Source organism: Eumetopias jubatus, unplaced genomic scaffold (genome assembly GCF_037043125.1).
Source record: "Eumetopias jubatus isolate StellerSeaLion01/CBP00866 unplaced genomic scaffold, mEumJub1_p1.0 scaffold_17, whole genome shotgun sequence".
NCBI lineage: Eukaryota > Metazoa > Chordata > Mammalia > Carnivora > Otariidae > Eumetopias > Eumetopias jubatus.
The window spans coordinates 12,975,458-12,992,886 of NW_028274823.1; the positions used below are offsets into that span (position 1 = coordinate 12,975,458).

General features: G+C 36.7%; 1 protein-coding gene across 2 annotated transcripts in view; it reads left to right on the forward strand.

The window, feature by feature from the left end:
• The window catches only part of CACUL1 (CDK2 associated cullin domain 1), an 82,331-nt gene that overhangs the window by 41,742 nt on the left and 23,160 nt on the right, over positions 1-17,429 (forward strand). For both annotated transcript variants that reach the window (XM_088019790.1, XM_028121740.2), the window contains exons 4-5: positions 11,590-11,685; positions 13,710-13,812. In XM_088019790.1, the coding sequence (XP_087875916.1) occupies positions 11,590-11,685; positions 13,710-13,812 (199 nt within the window). The remainder of the gene's footprint in view (positions 1-11,589; positions 11,686-13,709; positions 13,813-17,429) is intronic.

Here is a 17,429-nt window from a genome sequence, read left to right on the forward strand (position 1 = left end):
CACTTTGGCATAGGTTTAGTTACCAAGGAGGATGCCATCTTTGTGGCATTGTGAGCTTCTAGAGGGCCAGAATCCTGATGTACTAGTGTTGGTTTCTTTTGGCCTATTGTAATTTTGAACTAGTTAAGTACTCATTAGATAAAGGTGCTGATCATAATGCTATTGACCAAATGTTTGCATTTCTCTTACTTTTCAATACATGGTAAGACTATACGTCTCTATCACATTGAAATTAGACTTAGGCTTTGGCCTGTGAATTGTGAATTCAAGTGAGGTATGTATGGTTACATGTGTACCGAAAGATCTGAAGCCCTTAAGATCAGTTGTCCAAATTTCCGTGTTTCCCTTTGCCTGCCAAGGGAATGGTGGTGGATGGTAGAGACTCTCTTATCCTGGGTCCCTGGGTAAGTATGTTTTTTTTTTTTTCTCAATTTTTAACCCATTAAAAAAATTTTTTTTGAGATACAATCACATACTCTAACATTCACCTTAAAGTGTACGAACTCATTGGTTTTTAGTGTAGTCACAAAGTTGTGCAGCCATCACTGCTAATTTCAGGACATTTTAGTTACCCCAGAAAAGAAAGCTAGTCATCATTGGCACTAGTGCCCTATCCTTCCCTTCTCTTAGCCACTGGCAACCACCAGTCTACTTTCTGTCTCTGGATTTGGGGCTATTCTTGACATTTCTTAGAAATGAAGTTAGACAATATGTGACCTTTGGTGTCTGGCTTAATTAATTTACAGTGTTTTCAAGGTCCATTCATGTTTGTATCATGATTAATACTTCATTTCTTTTTATGGCTGAATAACATTCCATTGTACTACATTTTATTTATCCAAACTTTGTTTAAGTCACTGAGATTTTAAGGGTTGTTTTTTGACTGATACAAAAAGTATTTGAATTGACAATATTTAGAATATCCTGTTTGGATCACCATTTGGATAATTGAGTTTAATGTATATAACATTCTTTACTCTTAAAATTTTCCTTAAGGGACACTTCCATATTTTGATTATTTTGTGTACAACTGAATCCAGAATCCATTAGAGCAGTCGTGAGGCACTTTTCCCCCATGTAATGTTGATAAATTATGTATAAACGCACTTTATCCTGTTGAGAGTATATTTTCACTTTTACTACATAAAAACTGTTTTGATGTTTTGATCTGCTAGCTTTATAGCCAGTAACCCATTAACAAGTGGGTTCCTTCCAGCAGTTTGTCAGTGATTTGGAACTTACACTGTACATTACATACACATACAGAGAGTGTTTAAACAGACTTGGTTCCCAGGCCAGGCCAGTAACATTAAATAAAGCATTAGGAAAACCACCAATAATATTAACCTGAGTTCAGGTCCTCAGGAGAGACCACAAACACAGAGGTGGAGAAGAAAAGTGTCGCAGTTTTTGTTCTCCCAATAGTGCTGAATTTGGGACAGTTTTAATGACTTATTTGTCAACTAACTAATTACATTTTAACCATTTATTTTAATAAGATTACAGTTTTGATATCTTTTGGGCTAAATACATCTTGGTTGAGGTAAATATAATTTGACTCTCAAACCTATTAGTAATAATGGAAATTAATAGAAATTAAACCATAATTAGTCAACATTACTTAACTTTGTTTCGCTCTTCACAGACACCAGATTACATATAAAAGCTTTACTACCAAATTGCTGACAAACTGAGCCAGAATCTCTTGGTTTTTAAAATCAGAGCAAGGTTTGCTTTGCTGTTTATGTTCTGTCCAGTGGGTGGCAGCATAACTCAACTGATTGTCTTGCATGTGATCTTTGGATATTTACATATTTTTTTTAAAGACTGTAATTTCTATATCTTTTGAACTACAGAGTGTGTTTTTAGAAAAACTTTCATTCCCCCAAATATGCTGTTCACCCCTTGCTGAATGAGGATGATTTTAGATTATAAGAAAATTGCCTGTTGTCCCCACGTGGATTTCAAGTAAAATAAATGTCATTGCCTACTGGTAGGTAGCTCTTCATGTGTGTATTCTACTGAATTTTTTTCTGAATAAGTTATTTGGAGATCTGTTTTTTAATCTAAACTAAAACTTAAAGCAGTTGTTATAGCAATGTTGTACTTGTCTCACAGAATTTGCCAATGAGACACTGGAACCCTCAGCAGACCATAATTTTAATAAGTTCACTATCATTTTTTCAAGATAGGGACTGTGTTTTCTTTGTGTGTGTGTGTGTGTGTGTGTGTTTTCTTTTTATATGTCCTCATAGGGCTTAACATAATGCCAGACCTAAAGAGAGATCCAATAAAACACTCACTAGTTGATAAAAAGCATATGCTTGAGATTACTAGAACCATCTACTTGTTGAGTTAAAACAGCATCTTGGAAATGGAATTTGTGATGAGCAAGAGAGTCAAATTACTTAAATAATGAGTAGTTACTTGCAATTGTTTGTCATCACAGTGTACAGAGTGCACTATGAGTTGTATTCTTTTTAAAATAAACTTTTTGTTTTGAGACAGTTTTGACTTAAATTGGAAAAGATAAGGAAAAAGGTTTCCTTTAAAAAATAAGCACATAGGAGTAAGTAATTTTTGCTAAGTGTTAAAAGAGGTGAGGTGTGTAGGAAAGTGAGAAGTCATCCTAGTCCATCTGACTTCTTTAGGTATTTTCTTTAGGTATTTTCCTCTATTAAGTAATCTGTGAACCTTTTGTAGCTGCTGTGTCACTTAGCTTAGTCATTGTTATATGGATAAGCTAAAGGAATCCAGGATCACAGAGGCTGGACTTTTATTTTTTTTTCAAGATTATTTATTTATTTATTTGACAGAGAGAGAGACACAGCGAGAGAGGGAACAGAAGCAGGGGGAGTGGGAGAGGGAGAAGCAGGCTTCCCGCCGAGCAGGGAGCCCGATGTGGGGCTCGATCCCAGGACCCTGGGATCGTGACCTGAGCCGAAGGCAGACGCTTAATGACTGAGCCAACCAGTGCCCCGAGGCTGGACTTTTAATTTAGTTTACTCTCAAAGAGCCAGTGCAAACTTCTATAAAGGAACTGGAGAGAAAGTGTGGACTGTCCTTGTGTTGAGACTCACAGGGATTCTGTACTATTAGTTTACACTTGGCCTTGAATGATTGGCCAAAGCCTCTATCGTTTTCTTACCAGCTTTTATGGCTGCCATCACCGATGGAGAAACTGTTTATGTGTCCCATCTTTCCTTAGAAGAACTGGTCACTTTTTATTTTTATTTTTTTTTAAAGATTTTATTTTTTTAAGTAATCTCTACCCCCGAATATGGATGGGGCTTGAACGCATGACCCCAAGACCAAGAATCACATGCTCTACCAGCTGAGCCAGACAGGAGCCCCAGAGCTGCTCACGCTTTAGAATTCATTTCACCTGGTTGGACAGGGCAGCTGTAAAACACAGACACCTGAGGTCTCTGATGAGCTTGGAAAATTAATGTAGTTTAGCTAGTTTTTTTTGTTATCAGGGTGGGACTGATGTTCTCTAGCAGCTTTCTCCATTTCAAGAAAGTGGATGTGGAACTTCACTCTTACATTTTAGTAACTTTATAAGCACTGAATTTGACAGCAGTCAAGAAACTTAAATTTAAAAGAAAAATTCATGTGGGGTCGTACCACTAATGTTAAAATGTTAGCTTATCACATTTTTAATACTATCAGTATAGTTTGCAGCTAAATTGTTGATGTTGTCCTGCAGTAAATCACGTTTTGGGTTGCATGGGTGATTACTGCTCAGCCCTCTCTTGAATCCTCTAGACTTCCTTCCCATAAAACTTTTCCTTTGAAGTGGTCTACGCTTGAGTTTTCTAAATGTTTAACAGCTCCTGGACTGGCTGTTACAAAAATTCCCCTGAAGTTCTCATTAAAAATAGACATTTCTCGAAAGTTTCTGAGTCAGGACTTTGGAGTGTGGCCAAGGAATCTGCATCATTAACAAGCCTTTCAGATGATTTGGAGAACAACATTCTTTGAGATTCACTGGCCTGTGGAAATGCACCATTGTTCCTGAACCTGGTCTCTCTTAAGCAAGGAGTGGTGTCATCTTATGTTTAAATATAAGATTGTTTTGTTGCTGGTGGCACTCAACGCATTTGCACCACTGAAGTCCTAATGTGGATTAGAGGGATCCATGCGGACCTGGATAATATACATAGTTAAGCATAGTTCAAGTATCTCATGAAGAAGGGCAGATGAAATAGACAATGGTGTGTCCAGATGGTCATTATGTTATAGAAATATATTTGACCTGGAAGATGATGATGATATATATCTGGGTGATAAAGCAGATTATAAAATAATATAATTCCATATTTGTTAAAACACACACACACACACACACACACAAGAACAGAAGGAAATGTTAATGGTAGTTATCTACCAATGTTGGTATTGGTTATTTTTCTATAATAGCATTTTTAATCTTAAAATTTCAATGAACATGTATTACTTCTATAAAGATACAGGTTGGTGGCCTTGTTATATTTTTTACTCTTCCTTCCCATCCTTTCTTCTTCCCTATTTCATTTTAACATGCAGAAGTCATTTCTTTATTTGAAGAAAATGTTTTTGTGAACATAAAAGCAAATATTCTTTATTTTTTTTAAGATTTTATTTATGGGGCGTCTGGGTGGCTCAGTCAGTTAAGTGCCTGCCTTTGGTTCAGGTCATGATCCTAGGATCCTGGGATGGAGCCCCGCGTTGGGCTCCCTGCTCAACGGGAAGCCTTCTCCCTCTCCCGCTCCCCCTGCTTGTGTTCCCTCTCTTGCTCTCTCTCTCTCTGTCAAATAAATAAAATCTCTAAAAAAATAAAAAAATACAAGATTTTATTAATTTATTTGACAGAGAGAGCACAAGCAGGGGGAGGGGCAGGGAGAGGGAGAAGCAGGCTCCCCGCTGAGCAGAGAGCCTGACTCCGGGAGCTGGATCATGACCTGAACCGAAGGCAGGCACTTAATTGACTGAGCCACCCAGCCGCCCCAAAAGCACATACTCTTAAAATTTGTTTGTGTTTCATTTTGGTGGGGTGGGGGGGGCAGAGGTGGAAGAGGAGGGATATTAAGTATGAAATTGTGAACTTGTTTGTGTTTTACATCTGTGGTGTCCATTTTGGTAGCCACTAACCACATGTAACTCTTCAAACGAAAATGAAATACATTTTAAGTGCTAAGAAGACCTACATGGCTAGTGGGTACCATACTGGATAGTGCAGATATAGGACTTTTCTGCCATCACAGAAAGTTCTGTTGGGCAGTACTGACCTAGATCATAGTATTTTCAAGTCTATTGGCTAGAAAATTATTTAAATAAATCATGTTGTTATAAAATTAAATATACATCTAATCAGAATAACTGACCAAACTTCCTTATCTAGCTTTCAAAAGTAAGGATAACAAACTTGTTTTCCTTCCCTTCTGTGAAGGCATGGTATGGTATATCAAATCTGACCCTTATGTCCTTGCTCTAAGGAATATATATAGGAACTAAATATATACATGTATAATGCTAGTGATATTAAGCAGGTTAGGTCTTCAAAATTAGGTGCCGAAATTACTTTGTTTCTATACAGCTATCCATGAGGTTATCATCTAGTTCTTTATTTCACTTAAAAAATTAAAAAAGCACTGTCTACAAAATACTATCTATAGGAAGTTATTAATTGCAACATTGTGGTAACAGAAGATTAGCAACAAGCTGTCAGTGTGGAGATTGGTTAAATAGTATGTTTAAACATTGTACTTAGGAACAGATTTCTTAAAATGTGGTTTGGCGGGGGTGGGGTGGGGGGGGTGTTCCTGAAATCCTTTCAGAGGGTCTGCAAAATAGAAACTTTCTAGTAATACTAAGATGTTATTTGCCCTTTTCTGTATGTTGATATTTGTTCTGATGGTTCACAAACAGTGGTGGGCAGACTGTTGATGCCTTTGCACAAATCTTCACTTCCACACATTTGCAGTAGAAAACAAAAACATTTCACTTAAGAATATCCTAGATGAAGCAGCAAAAATTTTTCTTTTGTTTCACAATTTTATTGTGACTTTGAATATACTTTAAAAAATATTCTGTGTGAAGAAATGGGAAGCTACATACATACCCCAAAGTACAGTGATTAAGAAAAAGCACTTGTATGGTTGTATGAGTTTTGAGCTAAACTAGCTGGGGTGTTTTTTTCCCTATAGAACACTGTTTTTATTTGAAAGAATGACTGACTGACAAACTATGGTTATTTAACTTGACTTTGGTATATGACATTTTCTCAAAAATGAAATGTGTCACTTCAAGGAAAGCAACTGACAGTATTGGTTGCCAATGATAAAATTCGAGCTTTGAAGTGAAAATTAGAATTTGGAAAGCCTGTAGCTACTACCGTGACCTCGATGGCTTCCCAGTACTTAAAAAGACTCTTCTGATGAAATAGGTGGTGATAGTACCAAATGTAATTTTTTCTTTTTGATGTATAGTGAAATGTGTCGACATGTGGAAGATGTATGTAACTCAGTATTTTACAAATGACCAATTTCTGATGTTATAAAATGTATTAAAAGATCCATTCAAAGTAGAAGATAGACCAATGGGTTTTAATGTAACAGAGTACAGAGAGTTCATTGGTAGTTTCAGATTTCCTGGTGCAACTAACCTTTAAGAAACTCATCAAGTTTCAAAGAAAAATATCCACAATTATCTGAAAAGGATATTAAAATATGCCTTCCTTTTCTGCCTATATATCTGTGTGAAGCTAGATTTTCTTCATTTACTTCAACTAAAACAACATACCACAACTGATTCCATACAGCAGCAGAATGAGAATCTAGCAGTCTTCTATTAAAGGCAGAAGCTAAGGAGACTTGCATAAATGTGGATACAATGCCATTTTTCTTAACCTCTTTTGGGAAAATAGTTATTTACATGTAACTAGTTTAGAATATTAAATATATAATTATTTTATCATTAAATGTTAAAATACAAACTTTATTATTGTCATTTTAGAATAAATTAATACATATTTTTAAAACCCAGTTTTGATTTCTAATATGGTAAATATTGATAAATATAACCCATATAATAAAAGCTTTTTGGAATCTTCAGTTATTTTTAAGAATGTAAAGAGGTCCTGAGACCAAAATGTTTGAGAACCACTAGAATAAAAGTTCCCAAGATATGTTGTTAGGAAAAGTACAGATTGGTGTTGGTTTTATGTTAGCATTTGTGGGGAAAAGGATATAAATGGGATACTTACTTTCATGTATGTATGTATGTATGTAAAATTCTTCTGGAAGGATATAAAGGAATTAAGTGTTGGTTCAGCGAGGAGGAAATAAAGGTAAACTGTTTACTTCCTTTTATTTATTTATTTTTTCTTTTCTTTTTTTTTTTAAGATTTTGTTTATTTATTTGACACAGAGAGAGACACAGCGAGAGAGAGAACACAAGCAGGGCGAGTGGGAGAGGGAGAAGCAGGCTTCCCACGGAGCAGGGAGCCGGATGCGGGGCTCGATCCCAGGACCCTGGGACCATGACCTGAGCTGAAGGCAGACGCTTAACGACTGAGCCCCCCAGGCGCCCCCCAGATGAATGCATTACTCATTAAAAAAAAAAAGAAGAAATTGAAGCATTCCTACCAGATATGTTACAAATTTCAGGGAATCTGGCTCTGTTACGAAAAGTTGGAGGAAGTTTGGAGCAATAGTTATTTTTCTGGCAGCTTGCTTTTTCTTTTTTCCCTTTTTTTCTTTTCTTTTCTTTCTAACTTGCTTGTTTTAGGGTAAAAAATTTCATTTAATGTCCAAGCCAAATACATTCATATTGTGAAATAATGTAAATCAAACAGGTAGCAGTTCCCCCAGTGGGGCCCAAAGTATACTGAACTTAAGTTTTAAGGAGGAACAATTTGTTATTTTTTTTTTTAATGGCAGTTATTTCTGGTTCCTTGTAAAGAGATTGGATTTATTTTAGAAGACTTATAATTTATAGTCCTGTCATTTAAAAGGTTTAATAAGTGCAGCATGAAATGTGGAACTAATGTTCTGACATTTGATTTAGTACAAAAAGTGCTTTTTAATACTCATAACTTTTGAGGCTTTGGAAATTCTTGAAGAGAATAAGGAATTCAATTTTATTTATTCTCTCTGCTATTAAGTGTGTCTTTTGATAAATGTTCATACTTTTAACTTTTGAATAGATAAAGTGTCTTTTTATGAAAAGGGAAAATTATTTTAATGCAAAAACTCTTCGGATTTTTTTTCTCATATAATACTTCTAAAATTTATTTCTTTGAATGCTGAAATATCATTTCCAGAGTTCTTTGCAGCAGTTTAGAAAGAGGTATTACATGTGATTCTGCCCATTATAGTTAAAAGTTTGCCCATAATGTAGAACCATTTTCCCCAATTTCTTTAGTTAACAGAGAATGCCTTTAATAATGTTAATAGGTTTTTCTGAAGTATTAGACAAATAGTTAATTCATAAGAGTTTATTTACCATCAGTACTCAGTAGTTGCATGTGCATTTATAACGTCTGACATTTTTCAAAGCACACACATATTATTTTCTTTGATTGTTGGCACATCTTGGAAGTAGCGCAATTAGTATTTTTCCTATTTTATAGTTATGGAAATTGAAATTCAGAGGGCTAAATGAATTGCCTAAATACAACCTTGTTAGATAATAAGAAAGCAGTTTAGATGGAAACAAGGCTAGGTTAGATTTAGATTTAAGCAAATTTAGTTTTAGGCAACACTGTCCTTGTTTATCTCTGCATGCTGTCTTCCAGGTTTTGTGGTGAGCTATGGAGGTATGAAGACAAGACACAGGTCTTTCCCTCCAGGGGCTTGAAGTTTAGCGGCAGAGGCCACCTAGTGGGAAAAGTGAAGAAGTGGAATGGTGCTCTATATGAGGGCAGAACGTCTCCGACAGGTTTCTTTTTTTTTTTTTTTAAGATTTTATTTATTAACACAGAGAGAGAGAGAGAGAGAGAGCACAAGCAGGGGGAGCAGCAGAGGGAGAGGGAGAAGCAGACTCCCTGCTGAGCAAGGAGCCCAAAGTGGGCTGAGCAAGGAGCCCAAAGTGGGGCTTGATCCCAGGACCCTGGGATCATGACCTGAGCCGAAGGCAATCGCTTAACCAACTGAGCCACCCAGGCGCCCCTGTTTCCACCAGTTTTGAGGAAGTGACACAAATCTTGAAGAGTGAATAGAAGTTAGCCAGGGTAGTGATAAAGGCATTCAGGAAGAAAAGATTCGAGGAGGTCTGAAGCAGCACACTGAAGAGTTAGTCGTGCTGTGGGAGTACTGTGCTGGGCTGCGTGTGAGAAGAATAGGATGTGAAAGCAGAGAGACTGCGTGCCCTAAAGTTTTCTAAGGTACAGCATGCTAAAAGAGGGATGCAGTGTAAATCGATGGAAGGACTCAGATTGACTAAGGTTTGATTCTTCGTTCTTGGGCTTAGTGTGGGACTGTAGATAAAGTGACTCCGAACCCTAGTGACCTCATATGTAAATGGCAGTAACATTCAGATTGCAGGTAATTAGGAAGACTAAGAGAAATAAATGTAAGGACCCAGTGTGTGCCAAATCTCTAAATATGCAATCATGGAAGATGAACTAGAAGTAAGGACAAGTTCACTACACATGTTCTAATATCTAAGTAGACCTGAAAAAAATAGAAATGAAATCTTATTTTAAAAATAGTATTGGAGGGGTGCCTGGGTGGCTCAGTTGTTAAGCGTCTGCCTTCGGCTCAGGTCATGATCCCAGGGTCCTGGGTTCGAGCCCTGCATCGGGCTCCCTGCTCAGCAGGAAGCCTGCTTCTCCCTCTCCCACTCTCCAAGCTTGTGTTCCCTCTCTCACTGTGTCTCTCTCTGTCAAATAAATAAAATCTTAAAAAAAAAAAAAAGAAAAAATATTGGAACATTTGGACATTTCTAAAACATCTTACCTGAAGTGGTTTTTTAATTTCATTGTTTAATATTTTGGAATCTTTCAGTGTGGCATTTCGCTATTTTCCTCGTTTGAAAGCAAGACTTTCTGTACCAGGGTATGGTTGTCCAGTAGTGAGACTGCCAGTGGTTCGACTCACTTTTGTTTGCATGACGATTTGTGCCATCCCCTCTCCCCAACTCTCTGGCCCTGGAATGAATTCTTACCTGGGAGACCTGGATGTATCCTCTTTTAACACTTAATTTTAGACAAGTGACTTGCCCATTTGTGCGTTTCTTCAGTATTAAAATGGTACCTAATTAATTTAGCTTTAGAGAATAAAACAGTGGATGGATATACTTTCATAAAGCATAGTGCCTTAGTCCGCTGGGGCTGCCATAACAAAATGCTACAGACTTTGGGTGGATTAAACAACAGAAATGTACTTCTCCCTGTTCTTGAGGCTGGGGAGTCTAAGATTAAGGCTGATTTGGTTTCTGATGAGAATTCTCTTCCTGGCTTGTAGATAGCTACGGGCTTGCTGTGTGCTCACGTGGCCTTTCCTCCAAGTGTGCTGGGGGGTGAGATAGGATAGAGGGAAAGAGACAGGAAGAGAGGGGAAGGGAGAGCGAGCTGCCTGGTGTCTTTTCTTATGGCACTAATCCTAAAGGATCAGGGCTCCACTCTTATTGACCTTATTTAGCCTAATTGCTTCCTTACCCCACATACGGCCACACTCGTTTGGGCTTCAGCATATGAATTTGGGAAGGGGGACACATAATTTAGCCCATAACATGCAGTAAAATTGAAAGTATTTCTTTTGCTGGCTTTATGACTTGGTATTTTGGTAACAATGAGTTAAAAGCCAGGCATGTATTACTCTCCAGAGCTGTAGATGTATATGGACCATTTAAGTCTCTGCTTTGTAGCTAATTGGTTAGCTATAGAAGTGGTTTACAGCCAAGTTGGTAGAGAAGTCAGAATATTACTGTGCCTAAGGTAATTATAAAAATTCAGCAACCATTCTAATAGTATGTTAAACCTGTACCATTTCCCTGAATTTTTTCTCTCTTTCTTCTTCTTCTAGGCTCAAATATAGTTTGGTTCCTATAGGAAATGTCCACATAGTTGAGTGACAGTTTTTAAACTCATTTATCTTAAGAAACACAACTTGTGAATGCAACTTTTTACTCATTAACTGAGCAAGCCTTTTTAGCTAACATGGTAAAATTACACAGTTTTTAAAGACAGCTAAACCAAACCTCCGTTTTGCATAGCAGATTTTGGAACAAAGATAGAAGTCTTAACTAACCTTCAGGATATGTCTTCTCCTTTTCTTTATTGTAAATTTCAATATGAATTTTGACTTGGGCGGTGCTTGGGTGGCTCAGTCGGTTAAGTTCTGCCTTCAGCTCAGGTCATGATCTCCGGGTCCTGGGATCAGACCCTGCATTGGGCTTCCTGCTCAGCGGGCAGTCTGCTTCTCCACCCCCCCCCCCGCCCCCGCCGTCGCGTGTTCTCTCTCTCTTTCTCTCAAATAAAAAAAGTCTTTGAAAGAATGAATTTTGACTTGGACTTCTAAGTCTGTTTGCATTTTAGATTGTGGTGGATGAAAAGTCTTTAACTTGGTTTCCAAGAACGATCACATTTAATGTTCTTTCTCACAGGCCAGCCCTCCAGATCTCTATATTGAAAGATTTAATATAGCTCTTGGACAGTATATGGGAGCATTGCAGAGCATTGTGCCTCTTTTCATATATATGGTAAGTAAGAGCTGTTTTCCCTTTCCAAATATCTCTGTTTATTGGTCTCAGTACAGATAGATGCAGTTAAGCATGTTCTGTTTATCTTTTGCTATGTATTATGTTAGAAATGGAAGTTAATCTATTTTAGTAATGTTTGATTGTGTTGACGTAGAATTGTTTACCCTTTTACTGTTTAAAAATTCCATAAATAACACTGCTGAATAGACAATTAGGCATTAATAATCAGTACTCAGCATTTATTTTATTTTTGCCATACAGAAGATACTGTGCTTGGAAAATAAAGATATATAAGAAAGATTTCTTGTCTTCAGAAAGTAGAGAGTTAAGCCATCTATCTAAAAACATGACATATGATAAATGCCAAGTAAGTCATGCCATAGAGAAAGTAGAATAATAAAATTTTCTTCCATTATGGTGATGTGATCTCTTTCATTTTGGAGAATTACACCATGAGTATAATTTGTAGTCTCTGGATTTTGTTGATTAGCCCCTTCTCTCTCCTAAATATATAAAATCATGGAATCTTAATGTTAGTATTCCTATTGAAGGCAGGGGCCGTTAGCAACCATTATCCCAATTCTTCTTTGTTTATTAGATTAGACAATGGGATGTTTGGGTTGATCATCCTACATTCTGTAGCATAAAGATTGCTATATGTGGAGTACTGATCTTCAAAATGATTTATTCTTTATAAAATATACTTCACTGAAAAAAAATACAAAACAGAACATTGAGAGGAATCTGTATTATCAGCAGAGGACTGTTAATTTGTGGGGAGATATTTACAGTAGAAAAACAAGTAGTCAAAGGTAATGACATGTCTGTACGTTTAGAGAGAAATCTCCAGATACATTAGGTGAAAAAGCAAAATGCAACACAGTATATGATATTTCTTCATAGCAAGTGTTTTTTTTTTTATTGGGGATAAAAAAGCATATCCAGATATATATATCCATATATATGCAAGGAGCATTTTAGAAAGAACATACAAATGTTTTCCCATTCGAATGGGGCCTTTGAGAATGCAACGGAGGGTCTGCTTTGGGAGACTGGTTTTTATTGCATGGTTTTGTTACCATGTGCATGTTTATAATTTTCATAATCTTCTGTTTAAGAATTAGAATCAGTGAGCAACTTGTTAACATTCCTGTTTTTATTTTCCACACCTATACATTGAGTTAACATTTAAACATGAACAAATTCAGTCTTGTTTGACTTGCCAGTCATTCTAATCATGATGCTTTTGGCTACAGAAAAACAGAACACCTGATTCAAAGTGACTTCAGTAAATAAGGAAAAGTATTAATCTCTTGTAATAAAACTAATAAGCAAATATGGCAGTCTCTAGGGTTGGTTGAATCCCATGATTCAATAGTGTTACAGGGACTCAGGTTCGTTCTTATCTCCTTGATGTACCACAGCATCTGTTTCATCTTGTTCTCATGGTCATAAGATGAGTTATAAGATACTTTGCACTGAAGCCTAGGCTTCTCTCAATCTGATTGCTCTATGTGGGGTCACATGTCAGCCTTTGAACCAAAGACCACTCCTAAGAATGCCATAAGCTGAGTAACTTAGAGTAATCAGTGAAGTGGATTGTATGTTGGGGAGTCAACCAGTGCATGTCCACTGCCTGCTTTCAGCCTAGATCATTGATAAACGGGGTACCTTTTATTAGTGTTTCCTGTTGTTGCCTTTTGATGGTGATATAGTATTTTTAAAAGGAATATTATGTGCCTGTCACACAGTGTGGTCCATTTGTCTCTACCTCTCTGTTTAGTTAATGTCTTCCTGTGTTCTTTGGGAGGTGTATGGTTCATAACATTTTGTCTTTATGTGCTTTAACCCCATGCCAGAAAGACAACTAATAGTAGCAGGGCTTTTGTTTTTTGATGTTGGGTTTTTATGTTTTAATCGATACCTTTATTAATTGTTCCCTAAAATTATTTTTTGGTGCTTCAGCTCATTAGACAAATCATTTCCCCCTAATTGAGGCACTAAAAAACTATTTTCTTTTTCAGAATAAGTTTTACATCGAAACCAAGCTTAACAGAGACCTAAAAGATGACCTTATAAAGCTGTTTACGGAACATGTTGCAGAAAAGCACATTTACAGCCTAATGCGTAAGTAATTCAACCTTCAGGGATGAGATAACACTAGCAATGATCTTTTTGATTTTTGATCAGAGAGTTTTGGCATATACAGCCAGTGTTGACATCTGATTCATATAGCAAGAGGTATTGCAAGTCCAGTTCTATAGAGAGAGACCTGGAGGAATTGAAAATGTGACTTAAAGTCCCCTAGAGAGCTGAGAGCAGCTTAGCCAGGTCATTGGACAATGCCTTTATATCTGGCCTGATACTTACCTTTTTTCTCCCCGACAATGGGGGAAATACTATTAAGCGGTTCACCCTAGCTTTGTTACTGGTAATTCTAGAAGGAGCACTATGTTGTATCTTTGAAATGGTAGCACAGAATTGTCTCTGATTTTTACTCTTTGGTGTGAAATCCCTTCTCTAGCCTAGTCTAGTCTAGTTATTTATTAACTATATCTTAGGCAAGCTTCTCAGCCTCTGGTCCTGGTTTTTTCTTCTATGAATTGGGATTTATAAAAGATTTAACTTGGTAATGTAGATTGGTAAGTAAGCAGATCAAAGCACCAAGTTCAGTTAGTTTTTCTCTCCCCCCTGTTCTGGGGCCCCCTGCCCCCTCACAGTAGGTGGTGTCTTAGCCTACCTTTCCTAAAAGAGTATACCTCTCTAAGTGGAGTTTAGGAAAGTCCCTGCAAGCTAATGTCTCAGCATCTTTTAAAAGTTCATGTTTTATGCGGTATATCATTGAAGTCATTTTTTAGAATTTGGCACATACTTGGATTTATAGTATGTATTTTTTGCTTTTCTCATAGTCATGATTAGTTTCTACCACAGTGAACTCTTACCAGTATTTACGGAAGAATTGTTCTAAGCTTGACCATAAACTCTTTTTCATTTTTGAGTTTAAATTAAGAAAATGAAGAGAATGAATTGTTAAACATTGGGCCAGTTTATTTTAAAAAGGCCAAGTTTTCAAATAATATGATAGATTAAGGTAATATTTGTTTCATTATTATGTTCCCAACAGATTCTAGAATCAGAATAGAGACCAGAATCTTGGGAGCAGCACTTAAGTATTATCTCTGAAGTTGACATTGTCTTTGCTTTCATTGTAAAATAGAACACAGCATTTTGAAGTCTTTCCTGTTAAAATTTTTTAGAGAAATGCTACCATTTGGTAGAAAAGCTTATTTACTCTTTGAATATGTTTTTATATTTGTCATTAATTTGGAAATCAATTTTATTGGGCATATGCAAAGAGAATATTCAAAGAGAAAATAGTCATCCAGATCTGGTGAGAGAAATCTCTCTTCTGATCCGTGTGAGCTTTCCATAGATTCATGATATTTTACAAGGTCACACCCTGTGAAGAGTCTCCACATAAAGGCCTCTCCACGTAAATACATAAAGTCAGGAAAAAGATGAATTTTTTTTCTCTTAAACCTTCAATTAATTTGTACTTTATTTTTCAAAAAAGTAATCTTTCTCTTGTCATTATATAGTTTGATTTTCATTCAAAAGCAGATACGCCTTTCTTTTCCAAGTAAACTGTAAAGCTATTAAGCTTTTTTTTTTTTTTTTAAAGTAGGCTCTACTCCCAGCATGGAGCCCAATGCAGGGCTTGAACTCATGACCCCAAGATCAATACCTGAGCTGAGATCAAGAGTTGGACACTTAACTGACTGAGCCACCTGAGCACCCCAGAGCTTTTGTAAATTGTGTAAAACTGAGCTGATCACGTATTTATTGAGCAGTTATCAGGCATTGTGCTTAGAGTAAGGCATTCAGACAGTGACCACTGGCCTCATTGGTTTGGGCTCTGTAACAACAAGGGACACTCTAGTTTATTACTGCTATGTGGATGGTCATCAAAAAGATTTAAAAAATACACTCACTGCTTACTATGTACTGGGACCTGTTTTAGATACTTTACAAATACTAACATTTATTTCTCATAACTCTAAAGTGTAGTAGTCATTACTTCCATGTTACAGGTGGAGAAATTCAGGCATAGAAAGGTTAATATTAATTAAATTGGAAGAACAGAGCTATGAAGAATTGATTTCTCATCTCTAGTTATACATTTTCCTGTACGTCCCCCTCACTCCAACAAAACAAATTCTCATCAGTTAATTTCCTTCTGTGGCTTTAGATACATTTGAAAATGCTAGTGTTTCATTTATTATTATTATGCCACCCCAAAACATAGTCTTTTTTATAAAGTCTTTTATTTTGTTCACAAAGCTGCAGTTGGGGCAGGGCTTGGTGAGGCATTTTATCTCAGCTGCACTCAGCATGGGCTGATGTGATTCACCCAAGGGTTGGGGACTTTCAAGACGGCTCACTCATATGACTGGCAAGTTGTGGTGACTGTAGTTTCCTCTAAGAGTGAGTGTCCCAACATATAGGAAATGGAAACTGCTGGTTTCTTAAGTCCTGGGCCTGGAAATTGGCACAGTGTCACTTTTGCTGTGTTGTGTTGGGCAGGCAGTTACAGAGCCCAGATTCCAGGCGAGTGGGCATGGACACACCTCTCCATGGGAGGCATGCTGGAAGAATTGAGGGGCCGTGTTTTACAGCAGAGGCAAATGAACACCCCTCTGCTAATGAATAATTGGTACTCCAATGCCCTGTTTCAATGATTGTTTCATGAATGAATACAGTTACTTCTCACTGTAAATAAAGGCCATTTTCTACCATCTCTTGGTACATACATGCTTATAGAATAAAAAAGCTTTAGCTTCTGGCTGGTAGTAAATTTGTTTTCCTTTGAATTTAATTTTTACTTCGCATTAATCTTTGAAAACAGAAATACTGGGATCTACTTTAGCCAGGGTATCTGTAGTATTTTTATATTGATGATTCTGAGCAAATGTGACAAAATGGGCTGGTTAATGGTAGAAGTTTCTTGAGAAAATACATGTTGAGTTACAGTAGAAGATTTATAGTTCACTTTGACAGAGGGCTTTAAAAATTTACATGATTATCAGTTATTCTTAGGTTCTGCCTTTTAGTTCAGACCCTTATAGTTTGAACTTGTTAAAGGTCAAGAATATTTTTAATTTTAGTTTTGATATTAAGAATTACTTTTCAAATTAGAAAAGGAGAGAAGCCCTTAGGTAAGGCTGTAGCTCTGAGGGATAATTGAAAGCTCTGAGGGGCTTGGTTCTGGCTCCAGTTCAGCTATTAAGAAGCTGTGTGACTTTTAGGATGGCACTTAATCTCTCTAGACTTCAGTGTCATAAACTGTAATGAAAGAGGTTAGTCCTGGAAGTTCAGGAAGGTCCTAGTCTAGTTTTAAAACTGTTAACTTAAAATCAACAATCAGTGGAATTGTTGGAGTATTTTTTTTTAATTCTATAATTTAGGGGAGAAAACTGTTTACTAAGTTTTACTAAGGGTAAAACTTCATTAGTACCTGTTACATATAAGATCTGTATTTCAGTGGTGGCATGGTGAACTAGAAAGAATACAGAATTTAGAGTGAAACAAAAGTTCTCAGACCTCTCTGCCACTTGCTAGCTCTGTGACTTCAGATGAATTATGCAGTGTTTTTTTATTGTTTTGTTTTTAGCCTCAGCTTCCTTATCTGTTTAAAAAAAAGATAATCTTGTGAGAAAGTAAATCCTAAAGTTTAAAAGAATTAA